Source organism: Calidris pugnax, unplaced genomic scaffold, assembly GCF_001431845.1.
Source record: "Calidris pugnax isolate Ruff unplaced genomic scaffold, ASM143184v1 scaffold153, whole genome shotgun sequence".
In the NCBI taxonomy this organism is placed as follows: Eukaryota; Metazoa; Chordata; class Aves; order Charadriiformes; family Scolopacidae; genus Calidris; species Calidris pugnax.
The window spans coordinates 9,505,283-9,527,570 of record NW_015090999.1 but is presented as its reverse complement, the minus strand read 5'-3'; the positions used below and the strand labels follow the sequence as shown (position 1 = coordinate 9,527,570).

Below are 22,288 nucleotides of genomic sequence, written 5' to 3'. Positions count from 1 at the left end.
GCAGGGGAAGGAATCCAAGGTGCTACACCAATATCTAATCTAACATCTTCAGCTTATTCTTAATTTAAGGCCCTCCCTGCCTCTATCAAGCATATTAAGAGAAAACTCCCATGGCCATTCAGACTAAAATACCTTGGATTTAAAAAAAAAATAAACTGATGCACACAAGCTCTCCTGCGCAGGATGTGCAGTAGCGATAGTCTTTTCAATCTGCTCTATTCTAAGGCCTTAAATGGAAACTCACATTTTCCTGACAATAATACATACATCTATTTTCAGATATTCCAGTGCAAAAATGATCACTGTGCTTATTCTGCACTGGTAAACATGGGCATTCATTGAAAAGCATACAGGGAAAAAACCAACAACAAACCAACAAAAAAAACCACCAAGGAAACAAACAAAACCAAAAACCATCCCATTTTGTCAGTAAACAAAGTCTGACAACCTAAAGATACAAAGCTGATTTTATCTTTCCCTCTTCAGCTACATTTTTCAGGAAATACACTAGCTAGCATGCAGGAATAAACTGGGGTGCCTTTCTCTACCTCAGCGACTCGGAACAAACACCAATGCTCTACCAGTCAACCCTGGCCCGCCTCAAAAACTGTCTGGAAGAGAGGCATCAGTAGAAGACATGCAAAAACCCATTATGCCTTTCAAAGGCACATATGTCTCACTTAATGCTTCAAGCAGAAGCTGTTTAAAATCCAAGAAAAATCTTGAAAGCAACCCTGCATAGGCATGAGGTACAGAGATCATCAGTTAGTGCCATCACTGCTGACAAGAACCAGCCTTTAATATGCTCATGTGGCCTTTGGCCATTCAGAAGGGATCCTGCCAATCCATTTATCCAGTGTAGCTAAGTGCAAGAAGCACATTTGACTATCAAGCTTGGGAAGAACAGGAAGCTCTGGATTAGCTTCCTACTCGGCAGTTCAACTAAAGCACCACTATCCAGAAAGAAATCGTTCTCTTTATATAACTCTTCAGCTTTGATCATTGTTATCTTATTTTAAAAGCACAAGAGTCTGTCACCAGACAGAACACGCAAAGACTAACTACATCCTGCAAAATTTCTTCAAATTTCTAACTTGGTTTTCTCCACACAGTGAATCTGATAAAATCATGAAAGCAACAGGGCTAAAACTTCTAATACCATAGCAACTGAAGAAAGGGCTGAAAAATTCAGCTTGGACCAGAAAATATTTCACTGTACAGTACTGAGAACAGAAGTGAAGATAACCCCCTTCTATACCATAGTCTGGAGCTGCACTACTTTAGATAAGCAGAACCATCTGGTAAGTATCCAAAAAGGCAATACCAAATGAAGAGATATAAGGCTCCCTTCACCCTCCCTAAGTCATATGTCTTCAGATAGAGTAACTACAGGAGGTTTGGCAAATAAGGATAAGATGGCCAATTTGATCTACAGTGTATTTTTATTATAAGGGCATTCAACTGACTAGAAAGTGTTTTCACTGGATATTTCATTGGTTCTGTCCTCAGAACCACTGCAGAAGTGAGCTACTTTACTGACTAGAATGGGAACCTAGGAAAAAGCCTCTGTGCCTGCAGTGAGCCTTCAGGAAAATCCCTCTGAAGCTCTAGCTTAAACAGAGAAATAACTACTCTCTAATAGAGAATGAATGTAGCAGAGCAGTATTTTAAAATAGTGTTGGTTCTGTCTAGATTTCTTCTCTGCAACAATTAAACACGTAAACATTTTTTATGAAGTCCACTAGACTGTTCCCATGCATTTAAAGTGATGAGGGCAGGGGTTACACAGGGAGAAAACATCCATAAAAAGAGTTAAATATCATCTATTCCATTATGGAAGATTTTTCAGAAGTAACTTTGGATTCCTTAGACACTGAATGGTCCCTTTTTCCTTTAGCCAATATGTTTAGAACTCTGTGTATGCATCTCTTAAACTTATACTAAATACCAGCATGTTTAGCTACATTTACGGTTTAGGAACTGGAGAACCAAAAATATTGTTCGTATTATTTCATGCTAAACATTAGTAGCAAACACGGTTGAATAAAGTTAATATTGGTATCACAGTAATGTAGAATTCAATAAACTGACAAACAAGAATGGTCTAGTATTACATTTTCTAAACAAATACATTGCTAGTTACACTTATTTTTCTTATATTTCTCTCAATTGAAATTATTTTCGTTTCTGAGCCAGAACTTTGCCAAGTTAGTTACAGACTTACCTTGTTGCGCGTTTTTACTTTCAATTTAGTCTTCTGTTTCCTTTTCAATTTTTTCTTGCTAAAAAGTTTCTTACTTCTGAAAAAGAGCAGAAGAGAATAAAAGAATTAAACTCCCTTCCATACCCCATAGTAAAAAAGCAGCACCAGCAGAGAAAAAAGTCAGAAGCCCTCTAAAATTTTTTCACCCAAGCAAAGGGAACCAATTTCAGAATTTCAGAGTATAAACCAGCATATAAAGGACTTAAAATGATGCTTTCCTAATGCTGCACAATTAAGAGCCTTTGTCTCACCAATTCAAGCAGAATACACGCTAGGACAGACAAGAAAAATCCCTATATTTTATACTAGTTTACCCTACTGTTTCCATTACAAATCCATTAGTGCTATACTAATGCTAGAATCAAGAGTTATTGATGATTCTCAGTTATACAATCCATTAGTAAAGAACATGTATGTTTTGTGACGCCTTTACCACACAAAGAGTCAAGCCTTCTAAGACAAAAAGGAAGCTTTAAAAGTGTCATTTGGCAGAAGATTCACTTGGTGGAAGAAACTGCAACTTTTGAACAAAGCTTTTTTTTTTAATTTTGTCTGGATTTTTCCCACCCTCAGCTTACAGACTTTTTGTTTCCGTCCCTTTATATACAGGTCTAGCTAAAACACATCCTCCAATCCTCTTCTGCCCACACCTCATTGCTATCACATTCCTTTTCTCCTCCATTTTACTACCCACTAAAAAAAAAAAAAAGAAACAATGAAAAAAAACTTTAAAAAAGACACCATACACACACACACAATTGTTTTGTCACCATCACTGAGATTACTCCGCTTCAGATGCATGCTATTTTAACGTACTCTACATTTCTCTGTTCTGTCCAGATTACAAACCCTCCACAAAAAAAGGCAGATATTATCTGTGCAGCATACAGCTCATCCTATACAGGACTTTATGCAACAGCTACTAGCGTTCCTCTGCGCCACTTACAAATTACTGAAACAGTTTACAGTTCAGATTAGTTGGAAAAATAAAATTATGGAACCTGAAAAATCACAGACAGTAAGGAATTGCACTTTCAGGTAACAGACTGGTAGGAGATTGAGAATCAGTAAAATCTTAGTATTTCAGTCAGACAACTTTGTTATAAATACACATTTTGAGGGACTAAAACCATATTGCTTACTATCCTCTCCTGTACAGCATTCAGACTGCAAGAGTATACAAGTCCACAGTCCAGCAGTCAAAAGCTGGAAACTAAAGTTTGACCAATGGCCACCAGTCAGAAAACAAGCTCAAACAAAGAATCCCTGCAGAGTATCCCAAGAAAGCCGCCTGCTAGAGACTTCATCACTTTTCCATCTTCGCTTATTAACAAAAGGGAGGTACATTCCTTATCAAGACACTTCCTGCAGGAACAAATCAGCTCACACCACTTTTCTTACAAGGAACTACCACCATTTTCCTGGAGTTAAGGGAAGTGTTTCAGTGAGGGGGAACCCTCCCCAGTACATTAAAGCTTATAAAGAGAGATAATCCTCTAAAGTTCCTTCAACAGTAAAGTTTCAATATATAACAGTAAACAACCTATTTAAGAAGAACAGGGAAAGAAATTTCATACAACCTTTAATGTCCAAATTTCTATAATTAAACCCCATAGTCAGTTTCACTATTTAATTATTCTTACATTGGACAAGTTTTTCTTCCTTATTAGACTTTAATGTAGTTAATTCTTATTCTGCTGTCAAATACAAAGAACAGTGCAGTCTCTTCTATTCCGTAGCCACTCCATCATCTTCTCTGGACAAAATAACCTTTTATGAAACTTTTATCCTAATTTTAAATGTAAAAGTCACAATTTATTTTGGACTTCTTCTGAGCGCTCTCAGTCCATACCACGAGTAAACCACATTAACCAAAACTGAAAACAGTACTTATTATATGCTGTTGAGAAGAGGAAGAAGAATTGCCTCATATGCCTCCAAGGTCACTTTTAACTGTATTCCAGGTATAATTTGGCAGCTTCACAGCAATATGGAATGACAGATCTATGTAACCCAGAGTAATTTGAAAACAAAACCTCCAAACTGAGCTTCCAATACTCCTTATATAGTTGTGCTGTTAATTATGCCTTTTAAACACAGTACAATTTGCACTTACCGGAGACAATTTGACAAGCATTGCTTTTTTTTTTTTTAAAAGGACACTAACTCAAGTCGCCAAGACATTTCAAATGTAATCCTGCCTGCCAAAATCCTTGCGAACCTTCCAAATTTTTTACAGTCTGCCAACATTATAAGCACTTTTTCATCTTGTAAATATTTCACAGGACCAACCCCTGTATTTTCATATTTATTTCTGTGAACGTGGCGTATATGTATGTGTGTATATATATATATATACAGCTTTTTTTTCCCCTTGCTAAGATTGGGGTTTGTCAATGATACCTAGGTTGTCTCCAATTAGCAAGCAGAAAAGATCATCAGTGGGCTTACTTCCTCTTGCAGATTCCAACTGGTGATGCTATGATCTCCCTCATTCATACATCAACCACTAAAAGTGCTACCAAGTATAAACTTTTCCCAGCACTCCGCTGTAGCGGTCATTATCGTCAGCCAGTTTTAGACAAGCAATTTTTTCACAGGGAAACAACTTGGGTATAGAAATGCCATGTTGAGAATTCACATTTAGCTCCCCATCTTTTCTTAAAATCTCAAGGATACAGAAATAGCAACATTTTTGTTGAGAAGCACACTTTGCCCCTGTATCCAAAAGGAAGTTCAGAACTAGTAAGTGATTAAATAAAAAAAAAAAACCACCTTCATAAACAGTTCTGAGCAACCTATCATTACGATGCAAAATTCTAATACTAATACGTTTAAAATGTATCTGCATATAACATAAAAAGATATATATTATTATCCACAGTTTTACTGTTATGTTTCATTATGCCAAGAGGTATTAATATACAGATAGAAAGGATAAAATATGAGCAAGTATATTCATGAAAAACAACATTAAGCAGATTATGAGTAATTTCCTGTTGGAAACCACATGTGTTAATTATAAGCCTGACTCTTCTACTGCCTGAAGATTAACAAGACCCGATATGGCTCGGTTGGACTTTTTAGCTAAATTATTAATTATGGTTTTGGTTAACAATTGTAAATTGCTGTAAGCCATGATTTGTAAAGGTCCTGAAACTCTACGCTGACAATCTGCTTCCAGTGGCAAAAGGCCTTAAGCCTTTACCTTTTAACTTGGCTGTTGATACCATTTCGTTCCCACAAACCAAACACTGATTTATCAGCAAATCTTAGGCAGGTTTTCTGCAAACTGCTTCAAGCCATTCTAACATTTGAGACTAAGTTAGCAGTTTTGAAACGGACCACAAAGGAAGTGTAAGTCAAATGAGCGCAGAGCATGAAAATACCTTGACAAGAACATACTTGTGGCAAACAGACCCAAAGAAAGAATGAATGGTGCTATTACAGCCTTCACAGAAAAAAAATCTGTTGAGAATAAAAGCAAAGATCTACGATTTTCAACCCTGGAATACAGAACAAATGCCTCAATATTTGCAATATTTGCTGCATTACTGGAGGGATGCTCCTCAGTTGTCTCAACACCGCTGCTCTCACTCTGTTCAGCAGAGCTGTGGAAATGCAAACAGAGCCTTCTTCCCTCAAAGTCACAATAGTCCTGAACTGCAATTCAGAAGCTTCAATTCGAGGAGGAAGCTTTATGTGTTGAGCGTTTCCTCCCCCCACACACATCCCCTGTGTTGTTACTGAATTACTCAATATGGGTTAACATTATGTCAACCTTAATAGCTCTTCTAAGCTGTATGTTATACTAAAAGTGTCACTGACAAGTGGAAAGATCATTACTCTGTCTCTGCTGCTGAGGCAGAATAGGAGCCACAGAAGTGTTACTCACCTACTGTCTGACCTAAAACCTTTGCTTCTATCTGAAATGCGTAACCAAAGATCACAGTAGACGGTACGGTGTTAGACCCAGTCATTCTACTGTTGATTAAATCTTTGAGTACGTTTTTGAAAAACTAGTGAATTCATTCAGCTCCATACTAGCACCTGCTCAAATTTTAAAATCTTCCAACTGACTTTGTCTTGGTCTTTTTGCCTAAACTTGCCTGCTCTGGTTTGATGGCTAAGCATCTCCAGGCAGAGGTATACTGCTGACACGTTGACAGGAGAGGTCTATCAAAGTCACGCTGCATCCAGACAAATGACAAATACACTGGATTATTTTGCTTCCATAGGTGCTTAATTTGCACAGTTACCTGAAGCATCCAAGGACTAGTAGAAATGCTCTTGAGAGGCACCAACCACTCGGTGACAGCAAAATGAAACAGTCAGATTTATGATATCACATAATTCTTTTGTTCCCTCCCCTTGGTGAACTATTTCTGCTGGTGGTCAATTTGGTTGGATAAGAAGCAGCAAGCGTTTGCTCCTCAACAGCCCAAAGTGAAACCCCAAGCTGAAATTGTCAAGTAGCCTGCAGCTGCAAGCTATTATCACTCATGTAGTCACCATGTTTCAGGGTCTTTCCTCACAGCATCGGGTTCCTTAAAAAGCTCTAAATCTGCCAACAGGCTTTACTAAAGGGTAGTGAAATGCGAGTAGACATTGGCTGAAAAGTAATGAATTGATGTTTCCTCCACTGTTTTCTTCAGCTGCCCCATACTGAGTAATAGTGCAAAATCAGCAATACTCCCTTTTTTACATGCAGAAATCACATAACAACTACTGTTGTCTAGAAGCTTTCTTTGTACAGGTACGTTACTGCTATAAAAGATCTGCAAATTACAAAACACGTTATCCAGAAGCTGTCACTACATGATGGAATATCACATTTGCCATAAGGACAGCAGGACTACAGGAAGATTAATTGTTCCAAAGCAGTTAGACATCAGCCACAGTGCCTCATCTTATACACCTTAGGTTCTACTCAGCAAACTGGGCAGTATTTGATTTGCATAAGTCTACATGCCTTTGAGATTTTCAGCTTTGAATAAGCGTATTACAATATCTGATTGCCACATTTTTTTCAAAGACGTTTCTACAAAAAGGAGATGAGGAAGAAAAGACTGTTTTGAGTAAACAAAGCCGTATCAATATAGAATGACTGCCCAGAAAACACAATGACTTAATTACTCTCTTCTTCTAGTCTCTGAGAGATATAAATTATACTTCAAAGAAAGTAGCAAAGACAGTAATTTTCATTTTCTACCATCCAGTTTGACAGTTTTCCTTTACCTTCCCACATCCAAACTTCCCCAGAACATTTATCATAGCTGTTGCAGAACACCAACTGGATTGCCCTTGTCTTTTTTGTGATTCAGACAGAATATTAAACAGTTGATGGTGAGCCAATTGAGAGCTTAAGGGTTCAGACTGGAGAGCAGGCCAACACGACCAGTATCGTTTTCAGTATTGTTTCGGGTGTCTGCTACACGCTGTCTGATGAGGAAAAAGCTGATGAGGACACCTTACATTCACAGGCCCTGGTCCTTATGGGGGATGTTAACTATCCCAAAATCTGCTGGAAGGGACCACAGCAGAGCACAAGCAATGCAGGAGCTTTGTGGAGCACACAGATGATGGTCTCATGATAGAGGTGATCAAGGTAGTCAAAGGAGGAAGGCACTTTGCTGGACTTAACACTTAAGGAAGAATTGTCAGGTGCATGAAGGTTGTGGGCAGTCACGGATGCAGTGACAATGCAGGTAAAGTTCAGGAACTTAAAAGAAGGGAGCAAGGCAGAAGCAGGATCACAATCCTAAACTTCAGAAGAACAGACTCCGGCCTGTTCAGTGACCTACTTTGAAAAGTTCTCATAATATACAGTCCTCTGGAGAGAAACAGGTGCAGGAGAGCTGACTGATTTTCAAGAAACACCTCCAAATTCAAGAATGGTCTGTTCATATGTGCAGGAAGTCAAGCAAAGGAGACAGGAGGTCTGTGTGGATAAACAAGGAGCTTAACACTCAAGCATAAAAAGGAAACATACAAGAGGTGGAAGCAGGGTCACCTCACCCAGGAGAAATACAGAGACACTTGTTATAAAAGCCAAACCCTGGAGTTCAATCTGGCAAGGGACATTAAGGACAAGATTGGCTTCTATAGGTGTATCAGTAGCAAAATGAAGACTAGGGAAAAATGTAAGCCCTATGCTAAATGAGACAAGGGCCTGGTCACAAGGGACGTGGGTCACCTACGTGTTTACTGGTAATACTAGCCTTCAGCCATGCCGTGTCCCCAAGACCAGAGGGTAAGTCTGAGTAATGATGACTTACCCTCAGTGAACGAAGTTCAGGTCAGGGAACATTTAAATAAGTCAACAGGACCTGACAGCAAGCACCCACAAGTGCTGAGGGAGGTGGCTGATGACACTGCAAGGCCACTCTCAGTCTTTCAAAGGTCACAGTGATTAGCCCAGGTCCCTGAGAACTGGAAGAAAACAAATGCCACTCCTATCTTCAAGAAGGGCAAGAGGGAAGATTGGGGGATCCAAACATACAATGGATAAGATGGTGACAGCGAACAGTCAGCTTGAATTTATGAAGAGAGGAAATCATGCTTGACCAACCTGGTAGCCTTCTACAATGAGAAGGCTGGCTCAGTGCATGACTGGAGAACAGGGGATTATATTTATCTCAACTTTTAGTATGGCTTTTAACACTGTCAGCCACAACATCCCCATACACAAACTGATGAAGTACAAGCTAGGTAAACATGGACTGAAAATGGGCCAAATTGCTCTTTGCTTGATCAAAGAGTTATGAACGATGGGACAGAGTGCACCTTCAAGCCAGTTTGCAGATAGTACAGAACTTGGAGCGGTTGATAAACCAGAGGGTTGTGCCACTATTCAGAGGTACCTCAACAGACTGAAGAAATGGGCCACCAGTAATCTCATAAATTTTAACAAAGGGAAATGCAAAGTCCTGCACCCGGGGAGGAATACCCTCAGGTACCTGAACGCACTATTAACCAACTGACTGGAAAGTAGCTTTACAGAAAAAGGCCTGTGAGTCCTCGTGGTGGACATACTGAACATGAGCCAGTAACACTGCCCCTGAAGCAAAGAAGGCACACAAAGAAGGCCTTCTGGGCTGGGTTAGGAACAGTGTTGCTGGCAGGTTGAGGGAGTTGGCTCTTACGCTCTACACAGCACTGGTCTGACCAGTTTGGGGCTCCTCATTTACCGGAGCAAGTCCTAAGAAGGGCTGCTAAGATGCTGAAGGGACTGGAGCATCTGTCATATGAGGGAAAACTGAGAAAGCAGAGATTGTTTAGCTGGAAAAGAGAAAACATGGGGAGCGAGGGGAGATCTTCTCAATGTGGATAAATATCAATGGGAGAGAGTAATGATGATGCAGGCAGTCTCCACTGAGCAATATCTAGTGACAGGCAGAGAGACAACGGGGAAGTGAAATACAGGAAGCACCATTTAAACATAAAAACTGTAAGAGTGGTCAAACACTGGAACAGGTCACCCTGAGAGGCTTCAGATTCTCTATTCTTGAAGATATTCAAAATTCAACTGGACAATGTTCAGAGAAATCTGCTTTGGTTGATCCTGCTTTTAGCAGGAAGGTTGGACTAGACAGTCTCCAGAGGTTCCTTCCAATCTCAACTATTCTGTGTTCCTCACTGTTTGTTTATATACCAAAGTAAAATTTGACTGCACAATAAATCTGCTTGTACATTGTGAAAAGAGTATATTTTTTTCCTCATCCTGAGTTTAGCATTTTTCCTGGTGCCATGCCATGTTTCTGATTACGCTTCCAAGTAGAGACATACTGAGCTTTTCATCTGTTCACCATCTGGATCAGCAAACATACAGTAAATTCAGGCACAAGAGGAGACTTCTATGGGAATTAGTCAGCATAATCAAACCTACAATACTATCCAAAAGTAACAAGAGAACAAGGTATGAAAACCACTCTACCCCACTTAAAATATATACCTGTATTAAGACAAGCCAGTCACTTGAATTGATATCCACTTTCTTGGATATTACTGATGCCTGAGGGTATACTAAGAAGCACATGACAAAGAAGATGCCTACATGCAACAATCAAGCATTTCTCTGTGCATATGAATCAACGTGGACACTATGTACAGAATCCTTAACAAGACTTTTCCAAACTTCAGTACAGAAAACTTGTGCGTGTCCCCAAGCAATCTAAAATATAGTTTGACAAATGAAAGAATTATTAAAAACAGTGTCTGGACAGGACCACAAAACATCAGTCTTTGCATTCCCTGGTCCAGCATGGGAATAGTCAAATTCCACTTCATTCCAGACAGGTGTTTTCCCCATGAAGATATTAAACACTCCTAATATTCACACTTCCACCATGTCTTAAGTACTCCTACTGCAAAGCTCTTTGTGAGCTATTTTCTAAATCACCCTTGTGGCAATTAAATGCTAATATTTTTTTACATATTTATTATAGAAAAATCAGTTTGTTTTCCTCTTTTTCCGCAGTTAGCTTGAATTTATTTAAAGTCTGAGAAGAAATAAGTTATCTGTCAATTAAGAAGTCTCAGTTCCTTCAGCCTAAACCACAAATCATTTACATCACTGACATCTAACTTCACTCTTCTCTCATACTGCTGAACTAGTCCTCCTTGAGAAAAGAAAACCAAACCAAAACAAATACAGAGAAAGAGACAAAATAAGTCCCACAATCCTGAAATGCAAACAAAAGGTCAAGAATTACTTCAGTTTCCTAAACAAAAGAATCTCTCATACATTTTGAGAAGGAAAAAAAAAAAAAAAAGACAGAAATACTCCAACAGCATGACACTGCTGCATCACATTCACTTTATAATTCTATACAACGTGTAGAACCTGTCATGAGGAACTTCTACCTTTGCTTTTATTCACTCTTGTTTTTACATTTGTGCTTACTGACTTTTTTTTTGTTGACGCTAAGCATTCGTTGATGTTATTATCTTCAGTACAGCTGTAATCTTTCCCGGCTGTGCGTCCCCTATGAGCTCTTGCATCTACAATCTCAATTCCAACACTGAAATTGTCCGTGGTGAGACTGACCAGTTCAGGACCCAGGACAGATCCAGATGCAGAAGAAGTGCTCTACCACCTCTTCTCCCCTGCTTTCCACCTGGATAACCAGACGTTCCCCAGCACCTCTCCTGGCTGGGCGTCTTCCGTGTAGTTTTAAACCCACCTTACAATAGTTCCATCTAGCCAAATTGATAGGCGGAAGGCTACTCACCCCAAAATTCCTCTTGAGGAAGGATACAGTCCAGCCATCAAGATGACAGGGGCAACTGTAGCTTTTCTCACTTGCATCTGCTTGAAGATCAGCACATGCTTCTTGGTGCAGGCCCAAGTAGAGCTCTGGTATACTCCTAACTGATCTGCTATAACAAGATATTCTAAGGTCTGGTTCAGTTCTGAGCAAGCTCTGAGTTGAAGAACAGACTAAACTGACACTGGGTCCAAACACAATCATCATCCAACTTTAGAAGAAGCTTAGCATTTAAAGTTAAATTTCTTTTGGTGAAATTCTAACTCTTTTCCATATTTTTTGAATTATTTTCCATATTTTTTTGAAAAATGAGTTTTGGATAACTGTTGATAGTGACTAAATATTAAATTTCCCAGACAGGGCTCATTATAAACTCCTTTTGTGTCTAATTTATCACCTTCATTTATATAACACATAATTTTTCCTTTAGAGTACTTTTAGAAATGTAGTCAACAGAAACTGTTGTAGAGTTCCTTGAGTTCTTCTTGATCCGTTTCTTAATCAGGCACTGTTTACTAATTTGTGTTATACTAGTCTCCTAGAACCTCTTGTATCTTTTATGAATTCTCCAAGCTAATTCCCAATAGCTCTGAAATTGCCTCAGCCAGCTTTTCCAACCACTCTAAGGCGGAATTTCAACACAACTGTGAAAATACCTAACTACTTTCTAGCCTGTTCTTTATCTATTTCTGCCTTCATCACTGATTGATATTGTTTTAACAAAGAGAAAAAATAGCTCTGCTATCAGATCTGCATCAGAGTTTTCAGCCACGGAGGTACTCCTGATGAGCTACAAGAATGCGCATTTTGAGAAATTTTTTTTTTCCTTAGCTTCTGTAAGCAGATAGTCTATCTGACGTGATCACACAGATGAAGGGCAGAGCCATTATGGAGAGACATTAAAACAATCACAGCCTCTGATGGGTTTCCCTATCTCCCATGCCATTTACTCCATCCTCCAAAGCACTACCAAACAGCTGTTAATTTGTAATCTAGCTTCAAGGCATCTTAATATCAAATACAATAATGGAGAACCACAGCTGATAAATACCAGTGCACTTGTCAGCAGGAAACTTATTATTCACTGTCTCATTGCTACCCAAGTTCAACTATAAGGGCTTCAAAATATAGGAAGGGGAATAATAAAGAAAAAAGGGTTCTCAAGGCTGATCAGAAGATCTGAAGAGATCTCAAAATTGTGGGACCATATTTCCTGCCTTATTGCAAGAAATAAGTTGCTTTTTAATCTTATTTTACAGCCCATCCAGACTTGCTGTTAACAACTGAAAAGCATCTGGCAAACATACAACCAAAGGAAAAACAAACGGGAAGAGAAAGTTCAACTAAAGCTTGGGACAAACAAGCAATGGCTCACATGAGGGAGTTGACAACGTTAAACAAACCAAAGTGGACAGAGCTTTAATGGCCTAATCAATAAATAGATGGAAAAGAGGTTTTATGGACCAGAGAACTAAATAGCAAGAAAAGCATGTGGAGTCTGGATGTCGGCAAGGACATAAAGAGGTACCACTGACAAAATGCAAACACTGAATATTGTTGTAAAACATATCAAAGTTGCTGCTTGTCTTTCATACTCCTGATTTTGGGACATCCACGCATTTACAGAAGCTACAAACTTCAGCAGCCTTACTTCCACCTGAAAGCAACTACTTCCTTTAAGATCCTCCATGTACAAAACTTCCCACATTTATCTAAGCATTAAGTGTCCTTCCAACAAAATACTCCTTTGATTTCTCCAACGTGATCTCTGCACTACTGCTATTTCAGCTGCCAAAAATCCTAAGTGTCTACAATGAGAAACTGCCTTACAACATGCCCCATAAAGCAACTCAAAGTAAACAACTCACATAATCAAAACGCCATAAGCCTTCTACAAAGTTGGTGTAGAGAATGTGTCACTTAAGGGTAGGTGCTTTAAGATTACATCTGTAACTGTTAAATGAGAGATGCTCAGAAAATGGCTCAAGTACTAGGTCCAATCTACATCACTTAACTCCTAATTCTGTCCTTAGCTTGCTCGTGGGTTACTCCATCTCACTCCACCACAACTCTATCAATTAGCTTGAAAAGTGCTTCAAGGCAACCGGACACAGCAGATGTTTCATCATGTTTAGAGGTTGTCCTAAAATACCCTACAACTGAACTTTCCTAAGGCTTCCCATGTTTTACTTTTTGTCTTTGCAGATACCTCCCTTTGATGACTAAGTAGCCACAGCTCATCATTCCTTCTACCACTGAAATATTCAACACAGTTTCAACTATGGGGACAGTGTCAGTAGGCTACAAAAATAAAGGAGGAAAATAAATGCCACCCAACAAACCAAATCTATTCTTGTCTTGATAAACCAAAGGTCTGCTTACAAACAGTATTCCAAAAGCTTTTTGATGCTTCATTTTTTGTATCACCTACAAGAATACTGATCAAGTTTGCAAAAGGACTCGCCATAATAATAGCTGACGGGGAACAAAATACACATACACAAAATGAAACCAGGCACCCAAATACATACTGTACGAATACACATAAACTCTCTCAGTGTAATGCAAAACTAAATCTTAGCAAGCTTTATGAAATACACATGCACACACAGAGTATACATGACAACCTATACTTCCATCACAAACTGACACAAAATTTTACCTTACAAATCACAAGAGAAAAAAAAAAATCCAAAAATGTACATTTCTGAAGAAATAAATACACTCATCTAAATCCTTTCACCATAACTTGGCAACAAAATCTACAGAACTCTTTAGACAAAATGCCTTTTGCAAACAAAACTCAGTGGCCACTGGTTAGTATCCCTAGGTTTTAGAATATCTCTGACAAGAGAACACTTACTCTGTGAACTACTTCATGAAAAAATACCTCTATGAGGCAGTTGCTTGACCTTCCCTTCCTGTTTTGCAGAGTTGCAGGCAAGGTAGCAAAAATAAGTTACTGCTTCTGCCAAAAATCACAGCCAAAGTAGCTCACTCGCATGGCAGTTGGCTCGCAGACAGTATTTTTGCCTGTTGGGATACATTAGAAGTTTGAATATGAGAGCTGCTAGCAAAACAAACAAAAAAAAGCAACAAAAAAAATTGGAAGACAGGTTACAGAAGAGGAAAGCTAGAATTTTTGGAGTAATATCCCCAATCTGGGGACTAATTGCCCCTAGACACCCACCCACTACTCCAGCAAGATTCTAATACACAAAAGACCTTAAAACATTTTTTAAATCCTCTAAGTAACAAAGGACTTATATTTGCATCTTGTTACCATCCACTTCTACCTACAGGACCATTAAGACAAACACGTAGGTTTAACTTATTTTAAACTGCAACTGTTATGGCCTTTCCAGTTCCCCTCATATTTCCTTTACTTCTATGGAGCGATAGCATGGAGGTCCAATACATGTCTCCAGTAACATGATGACCACATCTTGCAACACAGCTCAACTGCAAGAACCGATTGTTCAGCATTCCACGTATTTGCTCCCTGTGACACCTCCTGTCAGAAAACAAACAGGCAAACCTCATACAGATCCCTTCTCTTCGTGGTCTATTTTCCTAGGAATTAAAAAAAAATAATCATGGAATCTCTCGAGGTAACACTTTTTATACTGTAAGAGTTGCCCTGAGTGGTTATGGAGTTTCCATCCTTTGTGATATTCAAAAACCATCTGGACATAGTCCTGGGAAACCAGCTCTAGGAGACCCTGCTTGAGCAGAAAGGAGGGGAACAGATGACTTCCAGAAGTCCCTTCAAACCTGTAACTGGTTGGAATTCTGTAATTGTCTGATTCTATGAACCCTCCTGCTCAAGCAGGGCCAGCCACAGTAGATCACCTAGTACCACATGCAGTTGGATTTTGAATATCCCCAAGGATGGAGACTTCACAACTTCCCTGAACAATCTGTTCCAGCGCTTGACCACTCTCACAGTAAAGAAGCGCTTTCTGTGTTCAGACTGAATTTCAGTCTTTGTAATTTGTGCCCATTGCCTTTTTCCCTCCCCCATTGATGGGCACTACTGAGGAGAGTCTGGTTCTCTCTTCTTCATTGCCTGCCTACATTGATAAGATCCCCTCTGAGCCTTCTTTTCTCCAGGGTGAACAGCCCCAGCTCTCTCAGCCTTTCCTCATAGAATAAATGCTCCAGACCCTTAATGACCTTTGTGGCCCTGAACTGGATTCTCTCCAGTATGTCTGTCTTTCTCTTGTACTGGGAAGCCTAGAGCTCAAAAGTTCAGACGCAGCCTCATGAGTGCTGAGTAGAGAGCACTTCCTTCAACCTGCTGGCAACACTCTTCCTAACCCAGTCCAGAAGGCTCCTACATTCTTTGCCACAGCAGTCAAGCTGGCCCATGGTCAGCTGTTGTCCACCAGTACACCAAGCTACTCTGCTGGAAAGCTGCCTTCCAGCTGGTCAGACCCCTGGAATTACTCTTCCCCTGATGCAGGATTCAGCATTTCCCCTTGTTGCACTTTGTAAGGTTCCTCTCAGCCCAATTCTCCATCCTGTCCAAGTCCCTGCGAATGGCAACATAGCCATGGGATGTGTGAGCAACTCCTCACAGTTTTGTACCACCTATGAACTTGCTGTACTCTGTCTCTGCTCTCCCTGCCCTGAAGGTACCTGTAGATTACCTACTGTTACTGAAAACTACTGGGAGTACTATCATTTTTGATCAAGGGCTACAGATTTTTTTAATGAACTCAGCAGTGAGAATCACTGAAGAAGAGAACTGCTCGGTTTGACAGGCAGATCTCAAAACAACACTAGAGATGACAATCAATTTTTTCCCCACATAATAAAAGCCTGGGATTTTTGATTGTCAGCGACAACATTATCCTCAAATGACCTGAGTTATTTAAAATTATTACTGTCATCTTCATTTAGTAAGCCTAAGATCTAACGCTTCAGGAACTCAAACTTTTAGCACGGTGGGCAACAGCCCAACTGTCATTCTAGCAGCCATGCGTATGCCCCCCAAACCATTCCCAGCTTGTGTGCTATCTTCTTTGCATTATTAATCAAGCATTCTGATGTGAATTTTCATCCATGCCAATATAAAAGGAAAGTCAGGGCTTAAAGAGTATATCCACAAATGGAAAAATCATTAAAATCCCGTCATCTAAATCCGTAAATCAGGGTAAGGAACATCAACTGCAATCCAATTAAGACAGGCTTAGAGGAAAACAGCAGCAGACTAGTAGGACAGGCTATATTGGGCTTGTAAGGCATCTGAAAAGAAAAGGTTAAGGAAACTCAAAACAAAAGGAGACTGATGGATTTGAGAGAACACTGCCTGGGGAGGAATACAGAGCTACATATAGTTAAGACATCAAACATGTGGAAGATGGGCAAGACTAACAATCACATTAGTGTGGTCTGTAACTCCTCCCTGCACACTCTGATCCAGAACAAAAAATACCAACTTTACTACTTGACTGTTCAGTTTAATGTGCTACTGCTTGTGAGCTGAAATTGCACATCTTTTTAATTGTCACTTCAGATTCATAACTCAGCACTATTTTTCAAGACTATAACATCAATCTACATTATTTTTACTATAACATTAGCTTCTTAAACAACCAGCTTTTTTTTTTTCCGACCTGATTTTCATTTTAAAATGACAGAAATGCAAAAGTACAAAACAGTATCTGGATCCTTTTCATAACTAAAAAGGCTTCTGAAGCAGCATATATATATCTCATCTAAACAAAGAGAACACACAAGAAAGCATCCCTACAAAGTGTTCTCCACACAAAGAGAATGGTGTGTCAGTATAACCATCAACAGCTGTAGTTTCTTTTTTTCTTGCAATTATCTGATTTTTCTTTATTCACTGCAATGCCATCTATGAAATTAGATCTGTAACAACACATGCAAGGAAAATATTCTACCTCAAGTTGTGTAAAGGAAAGTACTTCTCTATCTCTTGCCCTTCATGAGCATTTTTAGGACTCGGTATTTTTATTTTTAATAAAAAAAGTCATTTAACCACAGCAAAGATGACAATATCTGCACCTTTGGCCACTTTCCTATCTAGAAACAACCACCAAAATCAAAGCGCATACAAAGCTGTCTTACATAGAATCATACCACCAGAATCTTAATTTAGGGAACATGCTCCATGAAGTTTTGGAGGAACTGCACTGATTAAGAAAAAGCACATTACGATTGGTTAATGACAGTAAAACACCCTTAGAGTGATTACTATTGCAAGAAAACCAAATAAATTCTACATTGTGTTCACTGAATAGCAGAAGACGCAACCACTTAATGTAAACAACCGAAAACTCACCAGTTTGCAGCTGTCAATGGTCTACCCTGTATAACGGTGTATTCTAGAAGTAAAATGGGATAGAGGATTGAAGAGAAATGTAAGAGAGACATGACTTCTCTGAAAACATACAAGTGTAATGAAGATATATGAGCATATCTGTTAGAATAATGCATTGGCTAGTGGGAGAGAAAGGAAAGGCAAAACCAGGTTAGAGGCGAGTTGTAAGTAACAATACACATAACTCATGGTGAAACAATCAAAACAAGAGCAAAGAGACTGAAATAATACAAACAGGAGAATGAGGTATTTCTTTAAGAACAAGCTCATCTCGATGTAATGTAAATGCCTGTCTGCAGATCTTTATAAAAACACTCATTAGCACAACAGAAAACATGAGTGATGTAATTAACTGCAACGAGAAGACTGGAGAAGTAAAACAAAGAGTTCAGGGTTTGATCCTGTTAAGGTTAAAACACTGGGCTAGTGTTTTCCAGACTGACAGAGATCATGATCAAAATAATCTAAGTACTAGTTGTGCAGCACAGCACAAATTATAGAAGAGACTTCCAACTATTTTCATTTGCAAACTTGGAAAATTTTTCAGTAGCGGTTTAGATTATTCTAATGAATTTAAACTACAAACAGGCTTATGCTTTTTGACCTTACCTTACTTTCTCTTTGCATTGGCTTTGGCTACGATAAAGTTAATTTTATTCAGAATAGCTGGTATGTTTTGGATTTGTGATGGAAATAGTGTTAACACACCTACGCTTTAGCTGTTGCTGAACAACACATACACAGCATCAAGGCCTTTTCTCCTCCTCATGCTGCCCCGCCAGCGGGTAGGCTGGGGGTGAGGGGACACAGCTGGGACACTGACCTCAACTTACCAAAGGGATATCCCATACCAAATGATGTCATGCTCAACAAAAAAAGCAGCTAGAGGGAAGGAGGAGGAAGCGGGAGGGACATCAACAGTTATGGGGCTTGTCTTCCCAAGGAACCATTAGGCACGATGCAGCCCTGCTTTCCTGTAGTAAATTAATTCCTTATTTTGCTTTGCTTATGCACACAGCTTTTGCTTTACCTATTAAACAATCTGTATCTCAGCCCAAGAGTTCTTGCACTTCTATCCCTCCAACTGTCTCCCCATCCCACTGCAGGGGGAGGGAGCGAGTGGCCGTGTGGTGCTTAGTCCGCTGGGGTTAAACCACAACACCCTTTCAGAGAACCCATAAAGTATTTTCCAACAGTTCAAAAACCTCAGTTCAAAAACCACTGCCTTAGACAATTATGCTTGTGAACACAAGTCAAGGAAAGCTAAGGGAAGAAAATGAAAATGAGGAATCGCACTAATCTAAGCATGTGGCTCCAGTTTTTCTGTGGAGACAAGGACGCTGAATTTTTGTTTCTTTTCTAAGGTGTACAACTGGTATAGACCTAGATTTATTAAATGAATAACAAAAGGAAAATCCTCACAGTATTCTCAGGCCAAAGTAGTCATAGATAGACTAGATGCAAAGAGAGAAGTATCATTCAGTTATAATAATAAAAACTAATTAAGTCCATCAACACATTCATTAGTCTGAAGGAAGGCAGCGATCTATGACATGCTATTTACTATGAAATAGTAAATAGTAGTATTCATTTACTATGAATAGTTAAAAAAAAACCTTATTAAGTATATTAATATGCTTCCTAACATACGAAACAATCTAAGTGTACAGAAACCATATACCTTAACATAGCCACTTATGGCACAAGGAGCCCACTCCCCTCTGCCAATTTCTAGTATTCATCTTTTGGAGGGGCACAGCATTAGGAATTGGCTGTGAAAGACCACTAGGAAAGATTAGCTGCAAAAAATACTACATTTATAATATAAAAACTTTAGAGCTAATTCCAAGACTACTATTCCAACCAGCACCTCGGTGTGAAGCAGTGTTGATGGCAAACAAGGTAAGAAAGAAAAAGACAAAAATGCAACCATGTCTTTAAGAGATGCCACAAGGGATCAAGCTTCCAAAGTAAACAGAGGACGTGGAAAATAGTTTTCATGAAGTACTTCAGTATCAAAGACTGCATTGCTGATATGTCCTATGTGCTTTCTGTAAAGACACAAATAGCCTTTAAATTATGGGTTTGGTGAAACATACCTAGTCACATGTCAGGAAAAGAATTTACTAAAGAAATGCTTTGGCCAGGAAGAAGATGATAATATGGGAGGAAAACCAAAACCAAAGCCCCACAACTGACGGTTAACATAGCAGGAACACAAACTCAACATCAAGTCAAGTATGCAGGAAGCACATGTACTACAGCTAACACAGCTAGCAGTGAGGAATGGTAACTTCTTAAACTGCTCCAGCTCCAGGCTAACTTTAACTGCTTATATTTGCCATCTAACAGACCATCAGCATGCAACAGCAGGGTAAACTTTAACTGGCATTTCCTCTCGGTTTAAAAACAACAACAAAAAAAAAAAAGAACACCCAAAAAAAACCCACCGCAAACCAACATAAAAGGAAAAAAAAAATACAACATACACACAGGCAATTTCAAATCAGTACATGTAAGAATCCCAGGGGCACAGAGATTAGAAAATTTGAAGATTACCAAAAACAGCAAATTGGACTTTATACGAAAATTGCCAACAGAACTCACATCCCCTTAAAAAATATGAGCAAAGTCCAATTTCAGTTAAGCAGAAATAACTGTGATTATTCCTCAAATTTCCAGCTGTTACTATTTTGAAATAAATTAGGAAAAAAAAAAAAACAACAGTCACTGGTTAAAATATTATGCAGAATAAACCACAAAATTGTTGCAAATCTAATATGCTGATGCCTCTCATGTCCCACTCAGGAATTTTATTTACTTATGTTTGCATTTGAAAATTCTAAAGTTTTGTTAACTTCAGCAGAATATTCAGATAACATCTGCTGGCTTAAAGTGGAAGAGACTTCATTATCACCAGGACACACACCCTCACACACTCCCCCAAAATTTATGCAATGACCTCATACGGATTTAACTACTAGAATTATAATACTTGAACTGGCAACTTAACTGTTGTCACTGTTAAAAACTTTGCCATTGTATAGATACCAAAAACCTATAACCACGTGCCCACATATATTCTCATCAGTAATCCCCAAGCTGACATTCAGAAAGGACAAATTATTTTAAAAGCTTAAAACACATCAAGTACAGTATTTTGGAACACAGCTGAGCAGACAAGATCTTTAAAGGTGGCAACACCACCAAAAGATTGCCAAACAGCAAATAAGAATTAAACTAGCAATAAAGGAATATGACACAAGGCCTTACCTATATTTGAAAAGCATCTACAAGAATGCCTAAACCCAAGAGCTGGTAAGTGGAATTGAAAGAGAAGCGAGAATCTGCTGACATTATTATTAACCTTACTAAAAGACAACTCCTGAGACAATTACCATATGAACACTAAAAAGGCATAACCAATAATGATGGAAATATTATGGCTAAATAGTTAGGTACCCAATATAAATGATGCAGGAACAAACTGATCAAGTGGAGAACATGTCAATCATCTCCACGGGTGAACATTCATAATGCCACTATTTAACAGTACACACACTGTCAAATAGCTGCTGCTATTTGACACACTCTCAGATAAGCACACTCTTACAGATACAAAAAATAGCTTAACAATTTTTTGTAACTTATGTTCAATTCCAGTTTGACCTATAATTGAACTTTTAACTGAAGAGCAAAAGGCTTCACATAGTGTTATTCTGTAATCCAAAACAAACCGGGGGGAAAAAAAAAAAAAAAAAAGGAAAAATTATCACACAATGGGATTCTATCACATGCACTAACTCCTTTCCAAACTACACACTTCCCCTTCCAAACCAAGAAGCAGAAGGACGCATGACTACAGAAGACAAAGGTGTCTTCTAGCATCATTGAACTTGTAAGGCTCTTTCAGCCTCTGTGTTTGTTAATAGGAAATACATTTCTATCAACTCACAAAATCTGAACATTCTTACAGAATCCAGGTTAAGTTCTCAAATCTTTCATATAAATTAGGATACATTTTTATATATATGTACATAAAATAAACATCCTAAACTGCTCAACATAATGTTATTATTAGCTTCTTTCCAGCCTTCTACACTATGTTTTCTACACTAACACTGCACAAACACTGTTATCAAGCAACTACTACAGTATTTTTAAAAGAACTACCGTGTAGTAGTAAAAATACAGTTTTAATTGCTAGTTAATACCTATTCACAAATAGCACAATCTAGTATTAGAACATTCCTATATTGCAGCCAAAAACCCTACAGCAGACAGCAACTGTTACCAGCTTTTCTAATGCACAGGTTAGCTTAAAGCAAGACTTATTAGCACGTCAATTTTCCTATTAAATAAAGTTTTAAATTTATGTGAGGACTGAAACCATTTTTTATGAAG

The 22,288-nt window shown here is 38.7% G+C and overlaps 1 protein-coding gene across 1 annotated transcript in view; it reads right to left on the bottom strand.

The window, feature by feature from the left end:
• The window catches only part of LOC106895870 (E3 ubiquitin-protein ligase MYCBP2), a 150,439-nt gene that overhangs the window by 121,373 nt on the left and 6,778 nt on the right, over positions 1–22,288 (bottom strand). The window contains exon 2 of the mRNA XM_014955519.1: positions 2,225–2,300. Coding sequence (XP_014811005.1) covers positions 2,225–2,300 — 76 coding nt within the window. The remainder of the gene's footprint in view (positions 1–2,224; positions 2,301–22,288) is intronic.